The 16374-nt window shown below is 42.1% G+C and overlaps 1 protein-coding gene across 1 annotated transcript in view; it reads left to right on the top strand.

Annotated features, from left to right (window-relative positions):
- KCNU1 (potassium calcium-activated channel subfamily U member 1) overlaps positions 1–15620 on the top strand; it is a 53180-nt gene extending 37560 nt beyond the window's left edge. The window contains exons 23-29 of the mRNA XM_075444698.1: positions 532–756; positions 1204–1357; positions 6862–6939; positions 10799–10938; positions 14218–14415; positions 14751–14857; positions 15521–15620. Of these exons, the coding sequence (XP_075300813.1) occupies positions 532–756; positions 1204–1357; positions 6862–6939; positions 10799–10938; positions 14218–14415; positions 14751–14857; positions 15521–15620 (1002 nt within the window). The remainder of the gene's footprint in view (positions 1–531; positions 757–1203; positions 1358–6861; positions 6940–10798; positions 10939–14217; positions 14416–14750; positions 14858–15520) is intronic.
- Positions 15621–16374: the final 754 nt, after the last annotated feature.

Here is a 16374-nt window from a genome sequence, read left to right on the forward strand (position 1 = left end):
CACTGACAAAGTCCCTTGTTTCTCTTTGGAAAAAAATTGCCAAGGAGTGAGCATTGCAGGGATATACTGATCCCACAGCTCCTGGTTGGCTAACGTGGACCTTAATGCAGTGGCTCTGACAAGCCTGGTTGGCCAGCTTGGCTGTGCTACCTACCAGCTGTGAGGCACCACACCAAGCAATACCCACTCCCCAGTACATTTTCCCAGACTAATTAGCTCATTTGAAAAACATGATCAATTGGCCTGGTGTTTTTTTGCTGGGTAAAGTCATTGCTAAGCTCCTGGTATTCAACTAGTATTGTTGTCTTGTTCTATATTTCTGATGCTTTATGCCAACATATATGAATTTTTCACTGCTGTAAGATACACTTGGAATCCAAATACTTAAGGGGAGTTACTTCTTTTTGTATATAGTCTCATTCTACCCATAGATGTTACACAGCTAAGAAACGGTTTAAGTCTTTCTAACTGAAGAGAAAAAGCTAAAATAAACCTAGTAGCTGGTTTAGCAGAATTCTGTTTTAATTTTAGAGTTGCAAGGACCAAGCAGCACTGAACCTTCAGAATCACATTCTGGTCTGTGTCTTTGGTGATGCAAACTCATCACTGATTGGGCTGCAGGACTTCGTAATGCCCTTAAGAGCTAGTAACTTCCTTTACTGTGAGTTGAAAGACATTGTTTTTCTCGGGTCTTTGGAATATCTGCGAAGAGAATGGAAATTTATTCAGCACTTCCCAAAGCTGTGGTTATTCTCAGTGAGTTTTCTTGTGTATTTTGTTTCCCTCTCCCTTTCTTTCTCTAGCTTTCATGAATGCTTCTAAATAAGTTTTAAAATTTCCTGAAGATAGCACAGTTCAGATTCAAAAAGAACCAAAATTATCTCAGGCTCTAGACTTGAGCTTGAATCCAAGATGTTGAAAAATTTTCCCTTCTTAAATACTGATTTTCTGCTGGGGGAGTCTTTTACTCTCTGGTTTCCTGCAGAAGCACCGAGAAGCTAATCCTGACTGGTCAGTGAAGAAAATCCACAGGTCTAGACTTGCAATTTATTGGACACTTCCTCATTTCCCAAGTTGCTCAAACTTTGGAGAGGTTTCCAAAACACATTTGTGCTAGCTAAGTTTGAAACTAATTTAGTGTTCACCCTTAAAGATCCTTAATGTTCAGATTTCTCCTTATCGCTGTTTCTTTGGCTTTATCAGGGTAGTGCACTCTCCTGTGCAGATCTGAGGGCAGTTAATGTTCAGGATTGCGCTGCATGTGCCATTCTGTCTTCCAATACCACTGCTTCAAGCAATCCTTCCCTGGTGGACACAGAAAGCATCCTAGCCACTCTGAACATCCGATCCGTACAGGGTAAGTCCAGCTCAGCCCCACTAGGTAAGCGTGCTTCCTTTGCCTGTGAGCATGCTGATGCGACAAAAATGGAAGCTAAAGGAGGGAGGGATGAAAGGGTCACTTGATACTAGTCTGAGCCACAACCTGTGTCTCCCAAATATAAATATGTAAGCTAAAAGGGACAGAAGTCCATATTAGCGTAGCTGGCTGTACAGTCTAGTCCAGTTTCTGTAGCTACAGGTATGCGAAGGAAGGAGATAGGTCAGTATTGCTCCGAGAAGTATGCCAGTTCCTCGTGCAAATTCTGAGTGAAGCTTCAAGGCTTCCAGCAAAGAGACCATGGCTGGAGGGTAAATGGTAACCAGTGTTGGTAACTGCTGTATTATTTGCAAAAGCACATGTGGGTGGAGGCACCTTCCATCCTTCAAAAAGAGAAAAACAGTACCTTTCCCTTGAGGCTCGATAAAAGTGGGTGCTGTTTCCCAACAGAGCTGTTAGCTCAGAACTGCAATGGAAGCAAAAACGACCTCAGCCCAGTAGAATATTTATTGTGTTTCTTCCTCCCTTAATTTGGTGAAGCAGCTAAGATTTGTCCTCCTCTTGAGGATGTGGAGTATTAATTAACTGAAGACGGGCTGAGAAACGGATGGCTCTCCTAAGTGTTTTTCCTATACTTTATTATCATTCTAGGCTTTTAAAACAATGGCTGTGCCAAAGAAAAGATTAGAGTGAGGCAGAGACAGGATTTTTTCATAGTAACTAGACAAAATAATATCAATATACAGTCTATATAATCGGAACATAAGAAATTATTTATAAGGTATATTTGAGTAAGAGGTAATTGTGACTTGTATAGATTACTTTTATCTAGTGTATTTATTTCTACATAAATATAAAGATGTATAGAACTATTGATTGTATATAGAGAGGATGTAAATACTATGTACCTCTATAGAAGTTCTGTCTCTCCATCTATAGTGACAGATACAGATATTGTACCTACTGCATCTTTATACCTATATATGGAAAAGAGAGACTCGGAGCAACAAGGATATTTCATCCTATCAATCACTGTCCTGCTTCTCTCCAGCATTTTTTTTGTCACTCCAAATTGTAGTACATGGAATGCAGAACTCTGAACTACAATGTGTGTATGGAAAAGAGATGTGAGCATCTGTTTGTCAAAACCTTCCCCAGCTGCCTTGCAGAGTTCATACTTGTTTCTCTTTGAGGTGGTAGCTTTTGGCTTGCTTTGTCTTCTTACAGCAGAAGACCTCAGGGACCTAATGCTGATATAGCTGTGATCAGCTGGGTAAGCTGAGGCATGGCTGGTTAAGCAATTTACCAGGCATATCATTGTCGGAACCACCATGCATACTCAAAGTCTTTTTTTTATCCTCAAGCATATATTTCCCTCATTTCCCTTAGGAAGATGGTTGCATCAGAAAAATGGATCTTGTAGATTTAAATCTGTTCAGCATCCTTGCTATCATGAGAAATAAGAGAAGTTTATTCAATCATACTGGAAAAAACATGATTAAGTACTGTAGTTACCAGGTCCCTGAGAAGAGTCGCAAAAGGGTTGTTGCTCATGCAGGAAGAGGCTAGTAGTCAGGACAGTTAAAGCAGAGACATGCAGGCACAAGGTGATTAGTGTATTACAGCTAACACTGTGTTTCAGCACATGAGAATTGGACCAAATACACGACGACACCTTTCAGGTATGAGCAGAAATCAGGACTGCTTGGTCCTCTGTCAGGAACCTGGGTAAAGTATGGTCTAGACCTTAGAACAGGGGAATGGAAAATCAGTGCTGCTGGGTTTCTTTTCTGGCTTTGAGAAGGGCAGGATCAAGTAAGGGTCATGGTGGCAAAGCTGCTGCGGTTTCCTCTTGTTGTGCATCCCTGGAAGCTACTAGAGGCATGTTGTACTTCATCAGAGCCCCATAATATCTGTTTCCCAGGCTTGTTTAAAGCCAAATAAATTTAAGCTCACTATGTAGCAATATACACATGCAAATTCTTCTTGTTACTACCCATTACTGTGATCAGTTATTTCTGAAAGGCTGATTCAAACTAGAGAGGATAGGTTCTATCACCGTTTACTCTAACAGCGTTGTCTTACTCTAGTTAAAATACTGTGTTTCTAAACCCATTTTGGTGTATCCATTTTAGGTATTTCACTTTGCGTATTTATAAGGCACCTATTGCCTAGCTCAGATGTTAGTGAGTTGTTGCTCCGTAAGCTGACTACAATTCTAGTCTAATAAATCTCTGGCTACTCAGTTAAGACTATTCCTCAGAATTACAGTGTTTTCTGCAGACAGAAAAGCAGTGTTCGGTTACAGGATATCATCATCAACGAATGAACATATATTTGCAAAATAAGGCAGAGACACAACTTTTACTTCTTCCTCAAGCCAGCCATTAAATCTGCTAGTGTAAAAATAAGCTTTCTCTCCTTATAGGCTCATCAGATGAGCTGCTAAAAAAGCCAGCCCATTTTCTGCTTTGCTGCCATAGTTATAATCACAGGAGGAAAATTTTAGGTTAGGATTCTCATACTATAAGCTCCTTCAGGTTCAACTGCAAGATTAAGGCTATGTCTTACACTATTTAAGGTCTTTGCCTCTGAAAGTCTCCAGATGCGTGTGTGTATATATATATATATAACTCTGTATAGGAGTACAGATGTGTACTCCTATAGGACAGTAAATTACTCAGTTTGTCGCCACCAAGTTTTGGATCAAGGTGCCCAGAGTGGAAACAGAATGTACGTGTCCCCACTCCCTCTGCTTCAGTCTCTGCTCTCCCTTCTGCCATTGTTATTTTATAGGAATTCATCTATAAGAGGACAAAATTTTCACTGATGAAATCAGCTCATCTTAACTGGTCCCAGTGGCTGGATGGTGACCTGGACTGCAGGTGAAATAGTTCATGGGCGGCAGAAAATCAGGAAGATTTTGGGAACAGAGAGGTACAAGCTGGGAAAAGATGGCTTTTATCAGACTATTTTTAATTTGTGGGGAGGAGTGAGTGAGTGTAGGGCCACGGGCCTTATTTAAGTTATGTAAGAGCACTGAAGACAAGTACAGCTAGGAAAGAGCCAGTAGTACAGAGTATCAAGAAATTTTCCAGACTTAGTGGCCATCAAGTTAGCTAGGAAGCAACAAGAACAGCAGATACTAGTAACGTAGCCAGGCTGCACCTGCGCTGATCAGCACTTGGTGCTGGTTTACCTCTGCAGTAGTTAACTACAGTATATGGGCAAAATCTACATTTTTCCACCAGTGTAGTGCATGTACTGGTGGGTGCTTTCAGCTGCAGAGTTGGAGAATCACCACATCTAGGAAAATCCTTTCTATTTGTTGGAAAAATGTTTAGGAGGAGTTGTGCAGAAAAGGAAATGGGCAGCAGAAACTAGTGCAGATAGAGGAGACACAAAAGGTATGGCAGTTTTCTGGGTCGTGACCTGATTTCTTGAAGGAGAGGGGTAAAGTTATATTCAAAACATGACTCCAAGAAACCTGGCGTCAAGGTTAGTAGCTAGGGTAGGAAGCAGGTAGGAAAGAATAGAAGAATAATTGGGACAGCTTTGTAAAGCAAGATGATTATGCAGTGATTATCTGATTTAAAAAGAAAAAACCGAGGCTGATGTTTCTCATTCAGTAGTTGCCATTGCTGATGGGACAGCAGATGACTTGGCTGGATATCCAGCTACCCTATCCATCCTTTCTCATCCCCAGCTTTGATGCTGTAGACAAAGCTATAGCATTTTATATCCTAGCCAAAGTGGAAAATAGTTGTTTGGATGGAAGGCCGTGAGTTCTTGTAACAGTATGGGTGCTTTGGTTAGTATTGCAGCAGGCATAGTCTTAGTTTGGAGACTGTAACAGAGCCCAGATCAGTTGTTCCTGTGGCTTTAGATTTTACTGTGAGTATTTCGCACCCAACAATCCCAGGCCTGTTCTGCCCATTACCTCTGTTGTGAGGTAGAGAATTAGACAGGTCTTAGAACCAGACCCACACAGAGGTAAACATTACTTACACTTGCAAGAATGAGAATTTACTAGGGTCAGTGCTGATGCCAAGGACTTCTAGTCTTTCCCATGGAAAAATTTAGGTTTTCCAGTAATGCTGTAATTATCACTCTGTCATGTCACAAAGCAAACAGGTTGGCAAACCTAGGTACCAAACTAAATAATCCGTGGCATAATCTAAACATATAATGGTAATTAAATCTGACAACTTAATAAGATACTGAAACTCAACTGTACAGTAGTAATCTACAATTAAGTAATCTTTTGTAATAGCACCCTGTCAGTTTGTGAGATTTCAGGTAGAACGTTGTGTACTGTTCCATAGCAAAAATATTGACATAAGGAAAAGTTATCCAGACAATGATCAGACATACATTCAAATCAACCAGTACAGTACACAGAAGGCTACAATAAAGGCAATGAGTCACTGCAATTATTCAGTTGCTGCCACTAGCATGTGTTCAGAGAGGCCTTGCTATACTTGGAAGGACTTTTTCTGCTGTTTTGAGGGATTGTGATGCCTGACATACCTAATGAGGTGTTTGGCAGTCGATTGCCTAATGTCAGAGATGGTTGATTAGAGCAACGGTCTATCTAGGACTCCATTAGGATCTCTGATCTCCAATATTCATGTGCTGCTCCAAGCAGAGAGGATCCATTATACAGTATCTGAACTGGAAGAAGTTCCGTTTCTAGCAAAACCTTCAGTGAAGTTTAGATTCCCTCATTTTGACTTTGATGCTGTCTTGTGCAATAAGGAGTATTGTTAATACTCAGTTACCCAGATGCTGTGCTAGGTATCAAAAGAAAAATTTACACATAATGGTGAGGGAGACAAGACTAGATGTGATCAAAGCACAGAAAACAGACTTCAGATTGGCGCTGATTCTACTAAGTCAGCTAGCAGTTGAGAACTGGGAGGAAATAAAGACACGTGCTTCTAAGAACTTCTGGATTTCTCTTAAGTCTTTTTGGTTGCCAAGTTTTAAAAAAACTTTGGTATATGCTTTTACTTTCATTCCTGCAGCACATATCCCATCTATTTATGTATAGCCTTCTTGAAGGGGAAGGAAAAAACACAACCCCCTTCCTCAAAAGCCCTCTGAGTGCAAATTGGCGTAGTGGGGGCTTTGTGCCAAACACTGGAACCAGCACTGCTGCTTCGCAGAGGGTAATTATATTTTAGCTATGATGTCAATAAGTAGCTCCCAGAAGAGCTTTTCTTTTTTAATCCTTTGAAGCTCTGAGTGAATGAAGTGAGCCTTGGAAAAGCTAACCAAGGCAAGAAACTTTCTAAATATAGGGAACGCTTTGGGATTTTTGCATGACAATGACGTTATTTTTAGGCATAGGTAAGAGATTTCCTTGCATTTGTCAGTCTGGACCATTGTGCCTTGGTTTCTTTGTCTTTTTCTTCCCCCTGCCCCTTTCTATTTCTACTAACTTCCCTATCTCCTCGTGTTGTTATTGACTGTTTCTACAGATGCTGTTTTCAGAGCGAGAGCATTGGGGAATCAATCACAGCCATGTTATAAAAGGATCCCTATCACTACAGAGCTGAGTAAGTTATTCTTTAGGAACAAATTTCACAGAAGCAATATGCATGCTGCATTATTTATTTACCCAAGGTCCTTTTTAGAATTCACAGGCAGAAAGCGACAAGCATTACATGTCCAAGGAACATTAAAAGGTTTGACTTAGATGTTAATTCACTGGCTTTGAAGGAGTCAGGATGGCTTATCAGGAGAATAAATATAACAAAGTGTTACAAAGGTCTCAGTGTGTAGCAAAACTCCAAAGCATCTGTTTAGGAGAAAGGTAATGTCCTTGGGTTTTTTCCTTGGATCTCAGATATCTGAGTTCTAGTCACATGGCCTGCATTCGTCCCACCTATCCTAACATACTTCATTAAGGTAGATAAATAAGAAGTGTATTTGCCTGGCTTACACTCATTTTCAGTGGAGGAAGACGCCCCACCAAAGACAATTCTGCCCAGACGAAGTCTAACGTGCCCTTCGGCCATGCTTTCCCCTCTGATGATTTTAAAAAGCACTGAGACACTGTATGCCCAGTTTTCATCCCACAGCAAAATGGGGTGAATCAAGGTCTGATTCTCTGTTCCAGCCCTCCCCTTTCTGAAACACTGGTGATGGTTCCCTCCTCCACTTGTGGATTATGGGGGTGGCTGCAGGCTTCCTCGTTTGCACAAGTGGCTGTGAAAGAACAGAGCCTGTTGGAAACAGTCTGCAGTACAAGGCGTTGTGCAGCGACTGCTTGCGGTGCGGTGCTTGGATGGGTCTGCGCACATGCCAAGGTGGACAGAGTGCAGGCATTTTACTCCGGAGCCCAAACACCTTTGTCCTTATTCCATGAGGCTTGGCCTCTCTAGCCTGCATTCATAACTGAAGTAACCCATGGAGTTCTTTGATGCTACTCTTGGCTGTCTTCATCTCCTAATGGTTACAAACTGGATCTGTTAATTAGGACCACGTACACTGATTGCTAGTAACATAGCAGTCAGTGTCACACCGGAGTGGCATGGCTGGGCTGCCGGTCCCGCGGGACAGGAGTGTGTAGGTCCCTTTAAAGTGCTGACACAAGAACATACTGATCAAATTAGCATAGCGTGTTGCTAGGCATCATGACTGGCCCTGACTCATGCAGGCTTTTTTGTTTTTCTTTCTCTTTTTGATGCAATGCTTGTAAATGCTATGTGGGCTTAGCACACATGACATCCTTGCTTTCCAGTCCTCACCAGCTTTGCAGCTGGGACAGGGTTAGTGAGCAGCCTTGGCCTGTAGCAGGCACTAGCAATATTTTATTTATATGAAGCTCTGGTGTACTGCTTAGTCAAAACTTGCAGCTGATAAGCCATGTCCTAGAAGCAGTTCAGCACCTCAATGGGCTGTTCAGTCCTGTGTGCTCCCTAGGCTGAAACACTGGAGCTACTGAAAAAAAAACCAACACTGCATGAAATAAGAAGATAATGATGCTTCGTCTTGAGTAATTTCAGAACTCTTGAATTTCCCCAAGTGATATTTGGATAACTTGTGCTGTGGTTTAGGCTTTTGTTTCTGTTGTGTCCAAAAGTCTCAGAAATATTTTGAGCTGACTACTGACGCCCAGCTCCTCTGAGAAGATATTGTGCAGTCAAGCTAATGTCTTCAGACATGTATTGCACCCCTGTGATTTTCCTCCAGGATGTGGTGTGTCAGTGGAGGGGAAAACATCTGCAATCTGTTGACATGACTTGGATTTTAGTCATGTCAGATCTTTGACAAAATAATGAATGGAGCCCAGTCCCTTAGCACATGGATGCCTGCTCCTGCTGTAGTCTTGAACAGCATAGAAATATGTTCAGAATTACAAGGATGGTCTAGGAAGCACAAGAACCCCAAGAATTTAAAACCTGGAAGCACAAACCAGCTAAACAAAAACAGCTGGAGCCTCCTTGTGATTGAATAAGCTTCCTACAAGTCCCTCTGATAGACCTTGATCTAGACAAATGCGCACTTTTGTGCCTGTCTCTAGAAACAAGCTGAAAGGGGTAATACTCATGTGCCTTAAATTATAAGAACTTTGCTCATTCCAGGCAATTTCTTGTTTCACAGCACACTGAGTGTTGACCAAGGGCAATCTGTATCATTTGGTGTGTCTGAGACACCAAAGCCAGCAGCACCATACATATGGCTAGCACTCTTGCTGCTCAACACCTGCTGTAAGGGAAGCTAAGACCCTTTGTACCTTCTCTTGAAATCTGTCACCGTTGAAGTCAGTAGGAGTTTTGCAATTAATCTTGACAGGCACAGGAAACAATGTAGTATCTCGGTAAATCCAGAAGTGACAAGCTGGACTTGCCTCTGCCACAATTTTTTGTGACCAGGAGGGCATACCAAAGCCTCAAGTTCCAGATGTGTGCCACGGTCCCGAAGGTGTGCTGTCCTCTAGAGGCACCTACTGAGCTGATGGCACATAGTCAGGGACAGAGTTGGCAGAATTAGCTGAGGGCCTGCACTCCTTAAGGGGGCTGGGTACAAATTTTGCCTAGAGGAGCAGGCGAGTTGTGCGTTGTCGTTATGCTCTGACACACTGCTGCTTCTCCTTGCCTAGTGGTGAGAAACAGAAAAATAAATGCTAAACTGGCCACTTTTCATCAGGCTGATGCAAGGCCCATTAAATAGCAAGCTTTGCACGGGGTTCCTGCAGGCCCAGATCCACCAAGCTGAGCATAGTTCAATGTGTTGAGCATTTTCTGAATTTGAGTTGGTGAGTGGGCTCAGAGGCATGTTATAAACAATAATATTCCTCGGAATATAACAACAATTCCTCGGAAACAATGGATTCTAGAAACCCTTGCCTTAAGGAGGTGGAGATCAGGGAAAGAAATAACAAAATGATCTGTGAAGAAAGAAGAATCCTGCAAATATGTAAAGGAGAAAGAGAATGGTGTGGAGAAAAAAGTGCATCCCTTACTGTGCTGTGAGACCATAGTTTTCATACCCAGACTGTAGAAGCTAGTCAGTGGAGTCGTACTGATTAATGCCAGATGCAGGGCCAAGTCTATAATCCAGGCTGAGTGAAATATCTGTATTGCGAATAGATGGCTGAAGGATGACACCAACACTGCAAGACAACAGGAGACGTTAATAGCATTGTGATTCTGGTTAGTTTTAGTCATCTTTAAAAATGATGTGCTCTAATCCTTCGTGACCCAAGGGGACATGATAGAAATCAGTCATTACTCCCATGGAGTTAGTTGTGCTCGCTTTATATTTTGTAATGGGAAGATATGGGTTCTTGATCTCAATTCCTTTGTCTCCTGTCTGTCTCCCGCTGTGCTGCTGTCATTCATCAGCATTCTTACTGGTAGTGCTAGAGTGCCAGGACATACCTGGCATGGTCAGTAGCACAGCAGGGGCCTTCTGCCTGGGTGTGCTTAGTTCCCTGAAAATAGGAAAGAAAGTTAAGGAGTTGTCACTTTTGGAGTAGGGGTAACTCTGCAAGACTCTCAGCCAGCAAGAATAAGTTTAGCAGGCGAGTGAAGATCCCTGTGATGGTGGGACAGCTGTGAAAGGGACTCTGTAACCCCAGTTTAAGCCAACAGAAATAATAATTGTATTTCTGTTAAGTCAGGAAAATGAGGGGAAGAAATTAGATGATGCCTTTCTTTTTCAAAGCAGGTATATTAATTATGATCTGATATCTTAAAACTTAGCTTTAAGTTTCTGTGTCTTTTGTTGCCATTGCACAGTCAGTTAGCAGCACGGAATGTTTTGTTTCTTTGCTTTACTAATGCTGCATGCTGTGTCTAGTGCTGGACGCAGCTTGCCGTTCTGGATTTATTACCTTTCATTTCTGATTCTAGATGGCTTCTCTGTGTTGCTAAGATGTTTCTTCTTTTTTCCTTGCTTTTCCAATAGAGTCTTCAACAAATGCCCACTTCATTAATCAGACTTCTAGCAGCAATTCCAAGATTCCACAGCAAGATCAGCTTTCCACCACTGGTGCCCCTGCAGGAGCTATCTTCTCAGATAGCTTCTTGAATTCTCTTTTGTCTATGGTAAGTAGATGTAACGTGTCCTGTCATGTTTAGTGGCATTGGTGTGTAACAAAGTGATTACCAGCCAGGGTAAACCTACTTAATCTAGCCTTAACAGTGGTCAAGGCCATGTGCCTCAGAAAGACACAAGAAACATTGCAGGGATTGGTAATGTGATTAGTTACACAGTGCCCTGAGAATGAGACATGTCTATTCCTATCTAAGCAATTTGCATATCAGTGGGCCTCTAATTTCTTGGGGTAGTGGGTTCCATACACTAAAAGACAGCTATCTGCTCCAAAAGACGTCTCTCAATATGTGCTATTAGCAGCAACTCTCCCTGTTGTTGATATACACAGAGAATTATTTGGAGAAACTTTTAGGGTTCTTCCATAAGTTCCTTCTGTTCCCAGCTCCAAAATATTGACAGGCTACAAGAGGTATTGAAAGCCCGCCTGATTTATTACTTTTTGACAACGTGGTGTTACAGTCAGTCCCTCTAAGGGAACTGCAGTCACTGAAGCCAAACTTACATTTGACACCAGCCTGTTGGAAGCTCCAGCGTTGATGCCAAAGGCTGAGAAGACTACAGAGACTCTGAATTCTTACCTGTTCGTGTAGAAAGGAGTTTTACAAGCCTGGCTGGAAGTTTATTGGTGAGCTGAGGAACAGGGAGCTTGCACTACCACCACTTTACCACAGCAGGCATGGGGATAAATGGAACATTTAACTCGTTTGTCCATCTGGCACCCAGGCAGAAATTGACTGGAAGTTTGAATGGAAAATCTCTTTAACTCAATGCGAATCTCCCAATGGCTGTTTTCTGAAAAGGTGTGAACCAAATTCCTCATACGTGGGCCACTGCTGATCCACAAGATGACATCACATTTTGAGAAGTGTATATTTTGATTCTCTGTAAACTCCTGGCAGTTTGTTCTTTTAAAAATTTTTGCATCAGGAAGACTGGATATATTACACCAAAACTGCAAGAATGGAGGGAATGTGGTGATCCCACCCTGGTAATGTAACCATTTTAAGTTGCTGTCAAAACTGAGTGATACTGACAGAGGTTTCACGCATGTGGGTCACACTTTGGTGGAGGTAAACCAGGATTTTGGCAGTGAAACAGCAGTTCAGCTCATAAACTGGCATTTCCAAAACTGCCTTATCTTTTTTTCTGAAAGCCCATTTCTTCCTCTTCACCCCAATTCCCAGTGCTGCAGTCAAGTTCCACATGCCTTGCTCTCAGCTCATGTCCAAGGGGATAGTGCTTGGGTGGCAGTTTTACAGAAACTGAATAAATACAAAACAAATCTCTCCAAGGGATAAGCAGTCCAAAATAAGTGTGTCAAGTCCAGTTACGCTTTTCTGAGAAGACTTCAGTGTTAGGGAAAGTATTATATTGCTGCTACTCACTGATATGTCAATCAGCCAGACGGTAATTAATGACTACAAGTGTCAAATGTAAAAGTAACTGAAGGCATAGCATGACCTGTCTTAAAGGATAAAATTTCACTCAAGCATAAGATTCCAAGTCTGTCCAGGAATGATCAGCATTCAACTCTGCTTTAGAGGGGCACCTTCAGTTGGATTCAGTCATTCTGTAAATACAGTGAAGACAAAGAAATAGGATATTGCTTAGCAATTGCAGTATCAGGGAAAAGATGTGTCAACTGGAGAAAAAAGAGGAGGAGGAGGGAAGCCTTCAGCAGTCCAATATCACTTCCTTTTGCTGTCACTGTGAAGGTCTGTTGAAATTTCTCAAGACGCTCAAAGCAGGAGTGCTGTGTTCTTTTAGCTTGGAAGGAGACTGGCAGAAGAATCTCAAGGAGAGAAGGTGTCTTTAACGAGGAGTGTTACCCCTTAGAAGCCAGAAGCAGAACTCGCATTTGCTTCAACATGACTCCTGGTGTCTCAGTAGGCAGGAAACAATTCAATGACCATGGTCATTATGGCTGAGGTACTCTGTGCCCTGAATTCCCTTCCTGATCCAGCTGTGGGTTCCTAAGCTATCCAGGACCAGTTTTAAAAGCTTGGTAGCAGCACAGCATCAGTGGGACTAGGAAACTCCTTGGTGATGGGAGAAGGTTTCTAGCCTTGCCTTTGTATGTGGAGGCACACATTCCCTGTGTTGCCAGGAAATGTGCTTGTCTGAAGCTCTAACCAAACAACAACTGGAGTAGAACTTAAGATCTTATGGGCACGTTACAGAAATGTTGCTCCTTTAAAGTCAGCTTCAGTACCCATTCTAAATGCAGTGTGTTATTTCCTGAGACTACATGCACACATGCACACCTCTATAGTTTCCCCGCCTTTCAAATTCCTGCAGTGTAACTCAGCAAAGAAAGTACAGAATGAGGGTGACATGCAAATCCTATTAATTCATCCAAGTATGGAAATGCAATCCTTTTGATGTCAAAAAGTACTGCAATGATATGTTAAAGAGCTCATCACGCTTCTGTTAAATATGTAAAGTGCAGATTCCCCCAAAGCTGTATCACTCCTGGATAACCCTGGACTATAGCTCCTTACTTTAAAAGACTGAGAATTACTCTAACAGCATTATACCCATTTGCCCAACAATATGGTCAGATGTGCTTAAGCGGATTTGAGTTCAGCGTGGATTTAGTAACACCATTCCTTCTCTGCAGCTTGTGTAGTTTCTTTACTCAGGCAAATGCATGTGACAGATTCCACAAAGTGGCTCTGTGTAGGAAATGAGCTTTTTGAGAAAGGGTGGAAAATAACTTATCTGATGTACTGCAAGCAAAGGAAACGCTTTTAGATTTAGGAGAGAGATACTCTAGGCCTTTTTTGCCTCAGATCTGCATTTGAACCATGGTAAATGTTTTTCTAAAAAGCACTGACTAAGGGCACAGATTTTAAAAAAAATATGGTAACTACAAGGACAGAGTCCCCTGCTGCACCTGGACCCTATAGGGCTGGGCAGGGCGGTTGCACTCCTGGGGCTCACCTTGCACAGTGAGCTCCTACTCGGGAGGCATCAGAGCTGCAGCCCAGTTTTCTCACACGAACGTGCTCCCCTTCGGACACAGCTTAATGTGTTCTGTCACACAAGCAGAGGTGGGTTCTACTGACTGCTCTATGAAGCTGAAATGGGATAAGCAGGTCGTGGTCCATAAATATTGTCAGAAAACTTTAAACATAATTACTTGAAGTATATGTAAACTCCAAAGTGTCTGTCTGGTCATGTTCTCTAGGTTTTCACTGGAAAATTTGGTTTTCCTTTCCAAGGCATACTCTTTTGTATTTGACTTTTCGTTGTCTCTTCCTTTGCAGACATACTACAACCATCACATCTTGGCTCTGCTGCAGACTTTGGTGACAAGTAGGACAGGCCCAGCACTGGGGGAGCAGCTGTTGGAAGAGGGCAGCAGACTGCGCGGAAGTCCTGACAGCATGAACCACAATGCCTCCCAAGTCAGATGCAAACTGGCACTCCTGCCACTGTCCAGGAGGCTGCTAACGGGTGACTTGGTGAGTTACATCACCAAGTGGTGCTTCATGGGCTGGGCTTTCATCCTTTGCTGCTGGTACTTTTGGATTGTTGGTACCTGAAGTTGAGTTCTGTTCAGCTGAGTCTCAGTATGTAGCTTGAGCCATATTTTGAAGAGGCAAAGACATCAGATAGCTGTATTTTACACTAGATTCTAATCTTATGGGAGACCAGTCATTTTCTTTCCTTCCTTTCTTTCCAAATATGATACCAAAGGTAGTGAATAGTGATAGTTAGCTAAATAAATGATTTAGTATTGGGCTGAATTGTCCACTTTGGTTCCTTTGAGATAAGAGTGGCTTTGCTTCTTTTATAGCAGGAGGACTCCTTTGGAGACGTTTATTGCAGAGCTCTAGACTTGTTTGGGATACTCTGCTTTGGGCTCTACCGCCTGATGGAAGAGCCCAATCCATACAAGAATAGGCAAGTATACTTCATCTCACATTGTACTGTAAGTCAAAAGATAGTGGTTATGACTTTGAAGTTAGGCATCTGTATCGGCAACCTGAATTACTTATTTGTCTTGGATTTTGACATTCTTCTGAGCAGCTAAGGCCATTTGAGGCAAACTAGTGTGTGGTCTGAACATGGTGCTTGCTGGCTCTTGTACGAGATTCCCTTATGTTCACTTACGATGTGATTTATCTTTACAAGTGAGCCTTCTTCATTAGAGAGCTGCTGGAGCATGAAGTTAGTAATGCTGCTGAGGGCAAGGATTGCAGAGGGTTTGCAGGCAGAGAGAACCTTCTCATCTAACCTATTTTACTCGCTGATTCTTTCAATTTCAAGATTTCAGTGATTGAGCTTCAAATCTCCTAGAGAGACTTTTAGTCTTGATTTAAAGATTTTGAGCAATCAAAAAATATATCACATCTTCCAATAGCTGTTCCAGAGACTAATTAGCTTCATTTGAAATATATGTATCCCATTCCTAGATAAAATGTGTATACTGTCTCATCATTCCAAAGAATTCTGCATATGCGATCAAACATAGCAAAAAAAGGCTACAGCTTTCTTGCTGTCCCAGACACTCAGTTTGAAGGCCTCACAAAGCAGTCTGAATCTCATGTGCTACTGCTTTTTCAGGTTTGTGATTGCTCGACCTGCCAGTGATTTGAAGATGCTGTCTACAGATCTGCTGTTTTGTGTTGTTCCATTCAACGTTGCAACAACTGGCGACCTGTGATGAGGGATGGAAGTCAGTTACCAAGAAAGAATACAGGTAGTACAGACACCTTCAGGCCAGAGTTATGAGAGATTGTGAAATGCCCTGCAAATAAAAAAATTGTTCAAGTTATAAAGACCCCCACAATAAATTGTCTGTGTTCTTATTTCTTAGGAGTGGCAGTTTGATTTTGGCTAAACATTAACATGAGGTTATTACTGCAAACAGTATTGTTAAGTTTCAGCAACAAAAATAGAGTAAACTGCTCTCTATGTGAGGAAAAGTGCAAAAAACTTGAGTTTCTGCTGAGCACTGCACAGAAGAGACCCAACTATATACAAACACGATAACTGCATTGAATTTGGAGATTCCCTGCTGAACTTCTCAAAGTTCAAAGACTCCAGCACACTAAAATTCAGTTTGCTTGAAGATGCTGGATTGATATGCATGAAAAGAAACAAAACCCCCATGAACTTGTACCATAAATCAGGTCCTGCCTGTATGTTGTAAAGTCAGTTGAGGAAAGGAGGAGAGTGTTGTTGTTTGGTTTTTTCCCTGCTCCCTCTCTCTCTTCCCCTAACACTAATTAGGTTTGAAAGACTGCAGCTTGAGTCCAGATACCACATGCTGAGAAGAAAGGAACCCAAACAGCTGATGCAGAGTTCAGACTAAACTAACTGCAAGCTCCCCAGGGACATCACAAGGTAAACCTGATAGTCTCTGTCATTTACAATCATTATCAGGCAGCTGAGTCTCTGTAATTTTGCTAGGGAGC

This window comes from Opisthocomus hoazin, chromosome 28, assembly GCF_030867145.1.
Source record: "Opisthocomus hoazin isolate bOpiHoa1 chromosome 28, bOpiHoa1.hap1, whole genome shotgun sequence".
NCBI classification, from domain to species: Eukaryota; Metazoa; Chordata; class Aves; order Opisthocomiformes; family Opisthocomidae; genus Opisthocomus; species Opisthocomus hoazin.